General features: G+C 40.2%; 1 protein-coding gene across 3 annotated transcripts in view; it reads left to right on the top strand.

The window, feature by feature from the left end:
* The window catches only part of LOC103369647 (regulator of G-protein signaling 12-like), a 37,224-nt gene that overhangs the window by 7,322 nt on the left and 17,234 nt on the right, over nt 1-12,668 (top strand). Inside the window, exon 1 of one of the 3 annotated variants that reach the window (XM_008298413.1) lies at nt 1,806-2,030. The exons of 1 other annotated variant lie outside the window; for it this stretch is intronic. In XM_008298413.1, coding sequence (XP_008296635.1) covers nt 2,004-2,030 — 27 coding nt within the window. In that variant the 5' untranslated portion in view covers nt 1,806-2,003. Of the gene's footprint in view, nt 1-1,805; nt 2,031-11,400; nt 11,503-12,668 lie in introns of those variants that run through there. One more of the 3 variants, XM_008298412.1, reaches the window with a different exon arrangement.

The following is a 12,668-nucleotide window of genomic DNA, read 5'->3' as shown; positions in this document are numbered from 1 at the left end:
TGACTTCTGGCTGTGAACTGACCCCAACAATCATATCCAGCTGTGACAGCAAACACCCCCAAGATGGATGCATCATGGCCCTTCTTAGCCATGTCTTGGGACATGAGCATTCTGGATGGTGTTGATTGCCACTTCAGGGAGGCCCAACTCACTCAGTCTCCTCCTCTCAATCGCCACACTGTAATTCGTGAGGTGTTCCACTCCTCTTTTTGTGGGCCCCCTCTGGACATTCTGGCCTGTTTGCCATCATATTGAGGACCCTGGGAACATGGCCGTCCAGAGGGCTACAATGGTGTCTAGGATAGGAGGTGGACCCTGACTGTGTACTTCACTGTAGGAAGAGCCTGTCCCATTGCAAGTCACTGACTGTATCATATGCTCATCTTGCCGATCGCAGTCGCCCCATGACTTCCCTCATGAGCACCAGGCAATTGGGGAGGGACTGAATGAAAAAGTGAAACAAGCTACAGGTGTAGGCATTTGTCAAGGGGACCACGGTAAGCGGTTGCTACTGCTTGCCTGGGTGGTGAGTGAAAAATATTTGCCTTGGGGTGCTGAGATGAAGCCTTGATAGTTACACACAGAATGCACAGCTAGCTGACTATAAGGAGCTATAGACGTATAACAAAAAATATATGAGGTTAACATTTCATACTCCATCTTTAAAGGAAAATAACAAATGTGGTTGGCACTGGTCATGTTTGAGCTTTATTCCTCTTCCTTGCAGCTTGGAAAATATGTTCTGCACTTTAATTGTCTGAGGTTGGTGTTAATTGATTTGGATGAGCTGCAGCACCTAGAGCTACAGTCTGCTGACAATTAGTTGGCAACATAACAACAGACATAGTCAAACATTTTAAAATGTTGCATAACAAACATCTAACTATTTTTGTACTTGTGTGCCAGATATTATCTTAAAAATCTAAAGAGAAGTCTGGATATTTGAGTCTTGAAAATTTGAAAGGGAAATTGTGTAGTCACAGTTGCTTGTACAGGCATGAACAAAGAATTATTGATTGTTATTAGATTCTTCACTGTTTGACATGTAGCTTTGGCAACTTATGCACAATGTCAGAACAGCATCATCTGTTGCTTTCTGTGTCAGTAGTGGGGAAAAAATTCTACATAATTCTGTGCTTATGCTGATTTGTTTTCCTTGCATCTTGTTGTGAAGACTGTTTTGACGCACGCTGAGCCTTTGGTTGTCAGATCTCCTTAATGTTTGGGCATGTCGAAGAATGTGCTGCTTTGTACCTCCTTGCTTTATTTCCGTGCGGAGCTTGTCAGAGATCTACTGCAAATGCTCCCACATCCCACTGCACCGCTCTACCACCGAGTCTATTTCTTGCTCATCACAGTCGCTCCAAACAGATGCTTGGTCCCTGCGACACTCAGAAGATGTGTGTTCACAGTGTGTTCAACTTTGCAGCGATGACACCATTAGCAGGCTGCTGTGCCTATGTTCACACTGACTCTGTCTTCTGAGGTGTTGCCGCACATGAAAACATCTGTTAATCTGAGCCGTTAGTTAAAGGCACGCCGGTTTTTATTCAGGCATACCCGTGGGTTCCCCCGCTGGGAAATTCGGGGGCACCTCTTTTGCTCCGTGACTGTGAAGTTTCTCCTCTGCGTTTAGGTGTGGGCACAGAAGCAGCTCGTGTTTGCAATAGATCTGGGCGTAGCAGACATTAAGAGAAGTCATCAAGACACAGAGACAGGGAGGGAGGTAAATAGAGGAGGAATTCTGAGCAGAGAGAGAGAGAGCGAGAGAGAGAGAGAGAGAGAGCAGAGGAAGAGGAAGGAGCTTTTGAACTCTCAGTAGCTGTCAGGATTTTCGGTGCTTCTGCATGCGCTCTCCTCCCCCGTTCAGCTCTGCCTCTCTGCACTGCAAACACAAGACTCGTACACACACTGCAGGGATTCAGTGGATGGACTCTTTTACACACACCAGGCGTGTGGAGCAGCGCTGAAGACAAGCCAGACACGCGTACCCAGCACCATACATGGAGCAAACTTTAACTCTCAACTCTGTGAGTAATGAATTTTTAGAGTTAATTATTTTTTTTTGTGTGTCTTCACTTCTCTGTTTTTTTTTTTTTTTTTTTTGTGATGGCATCTTTCAGTGATATCTTCTCTGCCACCATTACTTTTCCTTCTTTGGGCTCTTTGTAGCTCCTGTTGTACCCTTTGAGCAGCATACAGTGGTTAGCTTGTGTGGTCTGTCAGAGGAATGTTTTGACCGGTGCCAGCTGAACTCCCATGTGCTGTATGACACACACTGCTGTATAAAGCAAAAGGATGCACGCTGACTTTAAATTGAACGCTATACTAAAAGAGTTTTGTGAGATGAGCCAGGCTTATTCTTGCAAACTGCGTGGGCCTTTGAATGAACTGCGCTCTTGTGCACTTGCCCTAGGAAATGACCCTTTATGCAGTCAACAGGCGGCATTGCGAGCGGTTAGATTCAGTTTGATTGACACGAGATCTGGTTAGATAGCCATTCAGACAGAGTCGGATAGAGTTAAATTCTCCGTGAATGTTCAGTAGCATTGTATTCTGAGGTGATCATGTAACAGCCACAGTTTAGTTTGAACTTGAAATGGTTTCTTGTGGTTTTATCTTCCCTGTATTTGCTTTGTGCAGGCATGTCTACGGTCTGATTCACCAGCCCTCTTATTCATTTTTCTCTTGCAACAAGCTTTGCTAAAATGTCTTTTTAAAATCATTTTTTTTATTTTAATTAAATTCTTTTCCCACTTCATGTCTAGTGCACTAGCTTTACTGCTCGTACGATAGTCAGACAGGAATCAATATATGCCATATTGGCAAAGTTGGGTGCCATTGATTATATGAATTCCTCTCTGTGTTTTGGATGCGGGTGTTTTGACTTGAGAAGATGAACAAGAATGGTGTGTGTGTGTGTGTGTGTTCCCGTGGATTAGCTGTAGAAGCATGAGAACACGACGCACTTTTATCTCCCTGACATCACATGGCCAGCTCTGGAGAGTGGGTGGACCGTTCTGCCCAAGAAATGTGTCCTTAGGCTAGCATTATAGGATGCAAAGACTAACCAGCCTGACATTTTCTAAATGTCTCCACTATGATTCCTCTTCTTCTTTTCTCCTCCTGCAAGATGTTTTATTGCAATTACATGGACTTCTTCTCTCCAAACCCACCAACTGGAAAAACAGCATACACAGTTGAGTCAAAGTCATTTAGCTGTCCAGCTGCTCAGCGTATGAATATGCAACAGCCAATAACCAGATGACCAGATGTGGCTGTGGTTGCTGAGTTTGCTGTTTGACCAAACTGCAACCACGGAAAATACCCAGTGCCTCACAATCTTTGGACGGCGACGTAGGGCAGCTCTGTTCTTGGCTGTTGTTACATCAACACTATTACATCATCTATCAAAATTTAGGATTATGGTATATTTCTTTTTGACTAACTTGTCATCATCCCCCTTTTGACTGGCTGTATCTAAACCTGGACATGAACTTGTGGAAATTATTCATTCTCCACTCTCTGTTTACCTTCCTCTCTACTACTATTATTATATTTCTCTGCTTCATTGAAAGGGAATCTGCCAAGGGTGTGGAGGTTACTCAACGAGGAATGGCTTCAGGACTGCCAAAGTCTTTTATCACCTCTCTGGTAACAGTTTAGACATGTCTGGCATGGAGTGAACTGCTTGTCTTGTTCAACATTTTACCCCACACCTGTAGCCCAGATAATGCCGGAGCATGTTTGCTTTACGTCTGAGACGTTGAGCAAGGCAACCTGTCTTGACAAACTGGTGGGGATTTGTAGACAGGGAAGTGAATGTAGCTGCTGTGTTTTTTTGGATTTGTGTTGGTACAAGATGCTGCAGAATCAGGTCAAGGTTTTGTCTTCTTCCCATATAGAAGTCATAAACATGAATTGTTTGGGAAGCCAACTTACTCTCTCTGTGATATTGTGAGGGACTAGCCTAAACTTTCTCTTGTGAGTTTTTTCTATAACATCCTGTGTGGAACATAAAAATATGACACTTACGTTCATATATAGCTTTAGCTAGTGCACTAGATTGTATAAAATGCCACTTACTGTTCAATTTGTGACATGCACCCTTTGTCAGGATGTTTCTAAAGGCTAGATAAAATGGTTGCTGTTTCTACATGAGTGTCATATCATGCCTAAAGGTCTATTGTGTAGAATTTTGCTAACTAAAAATGAAAAAAAGCCCCTCTGGTGATGGATTTTTCTGTAGAGGGAGTTACTGTAGAAACATGGTGGTGCAATATGGGCGACTATAGGGGAAAGAAAAGTCATCACTATGTGAGACTCAAATGTAAGTAATTCTCCTTTTTTTGTGAGATTTTTCATGAATTTGTGAGCATGCCAAATATGCTAAATGCTGTGCTATAGCCCTTTGCCTAAAGGGATGAACTTAGCCCAGACTTGCCCCACATATTTACCATTTCACCTAAATGGCTCAGGTTCCATGCATGACCAAAAGGATTAGACAGTGGGGTGTAAGGTCAGAAGGAGTGTAAGGTTCTTTTACACTTCAAAATGCAGATACTATTTCATATCTTGGCCTTACCATCATACAGTAAATGTAGCCATGCATCCAGGCTTTTTAAAAAAGTACTGTACGCTAAGCTTTTGTGTAAGTTAGTTTTGGGGGACAACTGGTGCAGACTCACAGAGCTAATTATAGGTATCATGTTTCAGGTTGGAAAGTCCATTTCTGTCTTTTTTATGGAAAAGAAAGGGACAGTAGGAGGGTGTGGTGGCATCTTATGTGGTTTATCCACCTCAAGCCCTCCAGGCTCATGTGAGCACAGCCCTTTCTCTATGATAATAAATTGCAGTGGGTGGGGTCACAGTCGCTGGTTCTAGTTTCCCCTCTATGATGTTCTCCTGTTTTTGTGGAGTTCAGCTGTGCCTTGGAAATACAATTTTATTTTGTCTTATTGTTACTCATTTGTATATCACATTTCCTCCAACCCGCCCACTCATGGCATGCCATGATTTGTTTTTGTGACTTAATCATAATAAATGGAGTTAAGATTGTGTCTTCATGCTAGCTTTCAGGCTTCATAATTATGTTAGAAATAGTGAGTCTTAGGGGTGAACAATCTGACAGTCTTTTATCTTGAACATCCTTAAAACTGGGGTAGGCAGTAGTATTGGATGTCGTTGGGCAAAAATTTCAAGATAACTTTTGAACATGTTGTTTATCAAGTGGTTTCAGAGAAAAGTAGTCTACTACACCTCCTGTTGGCTCAGGCTTTGGAAAATCTTGGCCAGAATGGGAGACTTTGGATAATCACATATCTTCTCAGGGAGAGGGTGTTCCTGTTGTCTGTTCTACAAATGTGTGTGCACTTTCCTCAGATGGTGAAAATCCTGATTGAATGCAGCAAAATCCTGCAGGAGAAGTTGCTATTTCACAAAAGTGTCATAAGTTCCATAAGTCTGACTGGTCATTTGGAAATACATGTTCCTTCATCTTTATGTGTATTTTACAGTCATTTATCCACATATTGTTTAGATTTTTTTTTATATATCCTTGGTGGGCGAGGAATTAAAAGTCAAAAAAGAAAAAATGTCCTCTTATATCCACCAATAACACTCCAGGGTTGAAATTTTAAAATTCAAAATGTTTCATTGAGTGCCCTATAAAGGGTTAATGAATGCAAGTAAATAGCTGTTGTTTGACATCTTAATCAAGAAATAATAATGTGCTTTACTATCTTTTTTTAGTTTGTACATATATAAAATGACCTACAGCCAGTTAAGTGTCCAGTGTGGTTTAGTCTTCTTCTTAACTATTCAGTAATTGACTGTAAATGCTGTAATCATGAAGAAAAGTATTCATATTTACAACGCCTGTGTGACAACGGCTGGAAACAAAGTACTCAACTTAGCTGATACGAAACAAAGAATAGTGGTGAGTCAACCAACAGCCTGAAAGAAGGGGCAGAGATACAGATCGGTACTTGCAGTCAGGACATTCAGAATAAAATCAGGATGCAAGGCAAGGTTCAGGGTTAACATTGGTTAAGATCAAACCTTGCATTTTTGGGAGAAGCCATATGGGTTAAGATGTCAGCGGTACTGCTACTCTTACTGATATTGCTTATCGATCTCGTATTTAACCGATGCTGTTATTGGTACTTTTTAAAATTGTTTCTTAAGAGGTAAATCTAAACAAATTAAGAACAGAATTAAGATTATTTTCTCATGCATGCTGTATAGAATTAACACTCTTGAGTTGCTCTCTGCAAGAAAATTAGTTTGAACCAATCCCTATTACATAATATAAGATGATAATTGAAATGTAAAGGAATATAGAAGAACTATTTGCAGCAAAAGAAAGCAATCTTTTGAGCAAATCACCTTATTGACGCTATTGTTATGGTGAGGGTACCATCAGAACACTGTGGGCAGAGCGTCACAGTTTTTACTTAAAAAAATAAAAAATGATGCAGTGTGTTTCCTTAAACCGTCCAACAGTAAATCAGAATTAAAACCTTCACCTTGAACCGATATTAAGTAAATGTCAGTACACCGTGTCGATAAATCCTCTTTCACTCTTCACTTTTGAGTCGAACATGAATGCAGTTTTTCTTTGAAAGTATTTTTCTGTACGATATTAATAGTTTAATGAAAAAAACCTGTTGAAGTTTTTCTTCAACAAAGACATCAGCATTCAGCTGGAGAATGAATAAAAAATAAATTAAGGCAGAGATTGTCTTTATCCCCCAAATCACTAAATCCTTCTGAATTTCAAACTGAATTTATAAACACAGCCACAGTTGAGAGAATGATCACTTTTCATCATTAATTAATTCATAATTTTGGTAACTTCGTGTGCTGGCTTCTAGCAAACACAACATACCTGCTTAGAGAGGGTTGACCTAAGAGCTCAGCAAACAAACTTTGGATTTCTTTGTCTGAATGTGATGAAGTTTTGCTGAAAGCATCAACTGATTGCGCGTATTTCTGCTCTCTCACAACTTTTTCTTCATCAGCTGTTGTGAAGTGCGATCACACTTTTGAACATTTACCTCTCTCCTCCATCGTCATCTGTGTGTGCTGTACGGAGCTGCAAATGTGCTACAGATGGTTACACAAGGCGTTCAGTTTGAACTGTTTTTTGGATTTGGAAAAAAATGCATCATAGACACATATCTTATTGTATTGCGACACAACTTTCTTTTATGTATTGTATTTTAAAATTATATATACGTCACATTTAAAAAATTTCACCCTGGTGCTCGTGATGTACAGGGGCTTGATACTCATCCCTAGTTGTGGGAGTTGGGAAATACTAGTTTTGGTTAAAGAACCATGTTAAATACCCTGCAACAAGTAAGGGCAGCAACGAGAAAACATAAACATATCCATTTGGAAGAACGTTGGCACTCCCTGTCAGCTTTGTTACAGGTAACAAGTGACTCACGCCCACCGTCACCACTGCACAAACCATTGTAATGCCGGTTAAATCCAGACAAGAGCCGAGCTGTACCCATCTGCTGTGGCTAACCGGTCAGAGTTGGGGAACAGGCTGTAGATTACGACTAATCAGAGGGATTAAGAGATGAAACGCAGTGTGCCGATGGCTTCTGTTTGCATGCAAATCACTCATACAACTCTTTGAACAGCTCATTTGTTCGCTGCAGGGATTACGCTAAAAAGCCATCTCAACACATGTCTCTTTTACATGGCTCTTGGCCAAGGGCCAGACATGTTTCCACTTAGCATCATTACAGCGTCTGATAGAAGATCCCTATCTGTCTAAGAGGAAACCCTTTTATTTGATGAGCTTTTCAAATTAACTCCTCAGATATCAGTATCAGTTTCCAAATGAATTCTCATCTTTATATATTAAATATCTACAGTAAGATTTGTCTCAATTATTTCAGCTTTTATTGTAAATCTTTTCCCTAAAAGAAACACATAGTGAGGCGTGATAATGACCTCGATCAACAGGTTCAAATAATGTTTCTTTTCCACTCCTGCATCTTTTTAACTGTTTGTAAAATGAAAAAGTCACACGTAAATGTGAATTTAACAACATTAATCAGTATAATAATATTAGCCTTTTGGCAGAAATTGTTCTGATACCTTCATGTCTGTAAAGCGATTTATCTCGAGCTGTTGCAAAACAAAACATATATGTGTAATAACTGAATGCAGAATAAATTGAGCAGTGCTGAGGAAGGTTTTCATTAATATTACATTCTAGCTTCACCTTTTTAATGTCGAAGCAAAATGATTGATTTAAAAATTGTGAAAAAGTAACCTAGAACATGTGACGCTCCTAGAAATCAAGCAGAATTACAACGCTGCCATTACTTCTGAGGCTGTCATGGAAAATGATATTGTTTCTCAAAAGAGCATGATGATAAGTCACATATTAGAATCTGCTATATTTGCTGCATGCAAATCATGAAATATGTTGCGATCTGAAGGGACTCAACATTGAGTTTTATAGCCCTTGATGCAGAAAGCAAATCTAAGTGCACACGAATTGTGTTCATGGTGTTTACCGTTCTCTCTCCAGTAGCATCACATAAGCATGCTGACCTCATCAGATCCTTGCTAATGAGATAGAGCTGATGTTATAAACAAGATTTCCCACAGTTAAAAACACTGGATCCCACTCCTTGTTCTCCAAAATCAAACACAAATTTGTCTTTCTGTGCTTCAATATTGTCAGAGGAGTTTCATAATTCTCCAAATCAGCCTGTCTCCTCTGCTGCTCTACACTCCTTGCATGGTTGAGAAAGAAATGTGTTTTCTATCTTATCAGTTACCACACCCTCACTCTCCCTCCCTCAAAAGGAAGTTGCCTCCATGCAAAGCTCTTTCTTGATATTATTTTCAGGGGATAGTTTCTTGTCTGCTAGAGATAGCAGGCTTAGATTATTTTTGTCTTAGGTCAAAATTGCCTGGTGGAGAATTTACCATGCAATTAGTCTTGTGACAAGCAGCACTTATTGTTGCCGTGACGCCCGTCTCTAAATGTTTCATAAATTGATTAAATGGAGTAGAGGCTCCGAGCTCACATGAAACCAGTTCACTTTGTGGTGCTTTGTTTGTTTGGTTAACATTAAAGCAAGAAATAGACAAGTGTGACATTTGAATTTTTGGGTTCCAATTTGGTTCGCTCTTGTGATGTGCTGACATGAGCTCGCTTGAGCTTTCTGCCTCTCGTAGGTCACAGGGCAAAGGTAAACCTAAAGGGCTGGAGTGGGCTGCTCCGTGTCTTGTGATTTTATGACCACAGTTATGGAAAACTCATTCTAGCTCCAAGAATAGCTTTTAATCACTGTGTGACGCATTGTATCTTCACACGAAAGCATATACATTCTGTCTTTCTGTGTCACCAGCAAATTATTACACTAAGAATAATACACTGAAACCTCCCATCTAATTATGTATTTTCGAGGTGTTCCTGGAGATGTTTTTTTTACAGCAGTAGCTTGTCTGTTTCCTTTGTTTTGCATTGCTGTGCAATTGCATCTATCAAAGTATACTCATAAATAGCATTCATTGATTATGCACCAAAAACTTTTTCTTTGTAAGTGCATGATGTACTCAATATAAAATTTACAGGAGTGACCGAACACTCTACCTACACTTGTTTTAAGACTGCTCCATTAAGGCTAAGGGGATGCTGATGTTAAGAGCTCTAGCAAAAGTGCATTATATTGGCAAAACGGGTTAATCGATGATTAGCAGCAGTGTAATGTAATGTAGGATGTAAGTTCTCGCTGGATTACTTTGTAGCAAAGTGGAAGGTCCTGGAGGCTCTGTAGATGTCTCTGGTTATGGCGGATAATACAGCAGCGCAAAGTGCAACGTGGCTCAGTTAAGTGAGATATAAATCGAAGGGTACATTAATTTATATTCGCTCTAAACCAGTTAAATCGCTGGTATCACTGCTTCAAAAATGTTGTTTGCCAATCACAAGGAGGCACGATGATAACAGCATAACAAATAGCGTGGTGCTTCTTCATAATTTCCCCCGTGATGCATATCAAGAATAAAACACGAAATGCTGCTTTGCTTAAAAAACAAAAAGTCGGAAAGGAGGCAAAAAAAAAACACAGGAGGGACAGCGGTAACACAACAGGATGATGAGTGTATTAGGAATGTCACGATCTTATCTCAAAGATCAGGATCGAGAGCCAGTCAAGACACTTTTTAACTGAATTTAAGCACAACCAGGCACTACAGCTAGTCTACTATATATTTTCTTATATAGAGCATACAGGTTTTTGCTGTTACTAGATTGATTTTAATAGCTTTAATGCACTTGTAGTGTGTGTTATGTGGGAAAGTTATATGAAATCAGCAGCAAAAAAGTTGAACCATTCAGAGTGTGTCATATTAAATGGAGCTATTTTGTAGTAGTTTAACCCTAATATATGTGATTTAATGTAGTTAAACACAGTGTAAAGTTGATCATAATTACACTTTAATCTTCAAATGGCTATAGGTATTTATTGAACTAAAGAAGAAGCTTGTCACACAGTATAAAGCAGTTCTGGACGACATGTACTGCTCGACTCATTTAGATTAGTTTACAGATGAAGCGTTATTAACATTCCTAATGAAACAGAAGAAACGTTATCACCAGGCTGTAAATAAACACTGGATCTCATCCAGTGTATGTGGCAAAATTACGTCCAAAGAATGCTCGCTCATTCGCCATGGGAAAACCTGAACAATGAGCCACCCATTCTTCAAGAATAGTCGTCGGTCTAAAAACAGCTGAGATGCTGATTGCGGAGATTTGCCAGAAATGTGGAAGCACAGTGGAGAAAAGGTCTGATGCCAGAATAAAGAACTGTTCTCTTTCTCAGCTACATTGTGAGAAAAAAGAAAAAAAACACCAATTGACACGACAGCCATTTGCAGTAAGAAATGGTTGCTCGGTAAGAGTGGATAATGAAGCTCAGAGTTCAACTTGTGGGCTCCCAAACTTTTATTTTGATTAAACTTAACGCATATGGTCTCAATTTAAACTCACAGGGAATTTCTTCTCTCTTTCAAGAAAGCAGAGAGTGGCCCAGCTGGAAACAAAAGAGGGGATGCGGTTTTCACATTGTGAATGTGTCTTTTTGTGAACAGAATAAAGAGGAGGGGGGTTAATTCATCTGATTCCTTCATGCCACTGTGGCATAAGCTGTATGTATTGTCAGCCAGGTGTCCATGGCAACAGCTGCAGAGCAAGGAAATCACCCCCACCCCCCTTCCCTTCTTTTTTTTTTTTTTTTTCATTTCTGTCCAGTACCTTGTCAAATTTCTGCCTCCTTCTCCCTCCCTCTCTTTCCAACTTGTACAGACATGGTTCGTGGATTTTTGGGTGGGGAATGTTCAGGTATGCGTTTGCACATACACACACACATATTCTGTCTGTGTGCTGCTGCTGTAGCAGACTAGGGAACAATGAGTCTCAAAAAGAGACTTTCCTTCAAGAGGACCTGGAACTTCAACTCTGTAAGTAAACAGTGGCTTACTAGCCGAGCGTCCTCTTTCTCCTCGACACGGAGCGAGGAGACTCTTTCTGCTCACTCAACTGTTTTTGTCATTAATATCCTTCTTTGTTGCTCGTCTTTCCCCCCACTTACAACAGCTGTTTGAAGCGGCAGGAACTCATGCTAATTAGTTTGCGGGGTGCTAGAATCAGCCGTGACTTGTGTAAAAGTTTAGAAGAGACTTTTTTTTTATCAGATTGTGGTACAGTGCTGAATAAGTTACATTTCAGCTCAATTCTGAGGGCAGGGACGTGCCTACACAAGCCCCAAAGATAAAAGTCTTCTCTTTTAAAACAACAGAAATGTACTCTGTGAAAGGTGTTCATGGGTGACATTAATATTTATGTGAGTGAAGCATGTAATTGTGACGTCTCACTTCAAATCATACACATAAATCTGTCTTGGTCTGATCATATATGTTGCTTCTGTGTCTCGAGATGTTGCTGTATGGCGTGTGGGGCTGTACTACAGTAAAGCTAGAAGAGCTAGAATCGTGTTCTTTCCAGTGTTAGAGTCTGTCACTGGTGTGACTTCAGTTGGGATTTTCTATATTTGGTTAACAACTTTAAAGTAGACAACTTTAGGGTGGATTCCAGGAGGCTAATGAGATTCAACCTAGCCAGAGAATAAATGCATCAAAGAGGACCTGTAGAGCTGCAGAGCCACCCACAGTGGACCAGTTTGTCACCAGAGGTGTCAACAGAGGAAGAAAGCATATGGACATGAGGTGATGGTCTGCCTGAGTCATCACCGTGGCCTCATTGCAGGAGAATCGTGGGCAGGGAAACAATAACGAGTTAAAAAAAACATATAGTTGTGTGTGTGTGTGGTCTAACTGATGCCACTTCATGCATGCAAAAATAACCTCAGTTACCACCTTCTGTGCATTTGCCAGCCCTACCTGGTCTACTTTTACAAGTATAATGCCTAATGATGTATTTGTGTTGGCACAGTTAGTCATTGAACCGATTAGTCGATCTGTAGACTGACAACCAACATTATATTTTATAGAATAAAAATGTATGAAGCTAAGCAGCCAAACATTTGTTCTTTCCTGTCCCTCAAATTTAAGGATTTGCTTCGATCATTTAAAATGAAAATCAATTTGTTATTTGAACATGTCAGCTT

This window comes from Stegastes partitus, unplaced genomic scaffold, assembly GCF_000690725.1.
Source record: "Stegastes partitus isolate 25-593 unplaced genomic scaffold, Stegastes_partitus-1.0.2 Scaffold1315, whole genome shotgun sequence".
Taxonomy (NCBI): Eukaryota; Metazoa; Chordata; class Actinopteri; family Pomacentridae; genus Stegastes; species Stegastes partitus.
The sequence above is the reverse complement of the archived record's forward strand: the minus strand, read 5'-3'. Positions and strand labels throughout refer to the sequence as shown.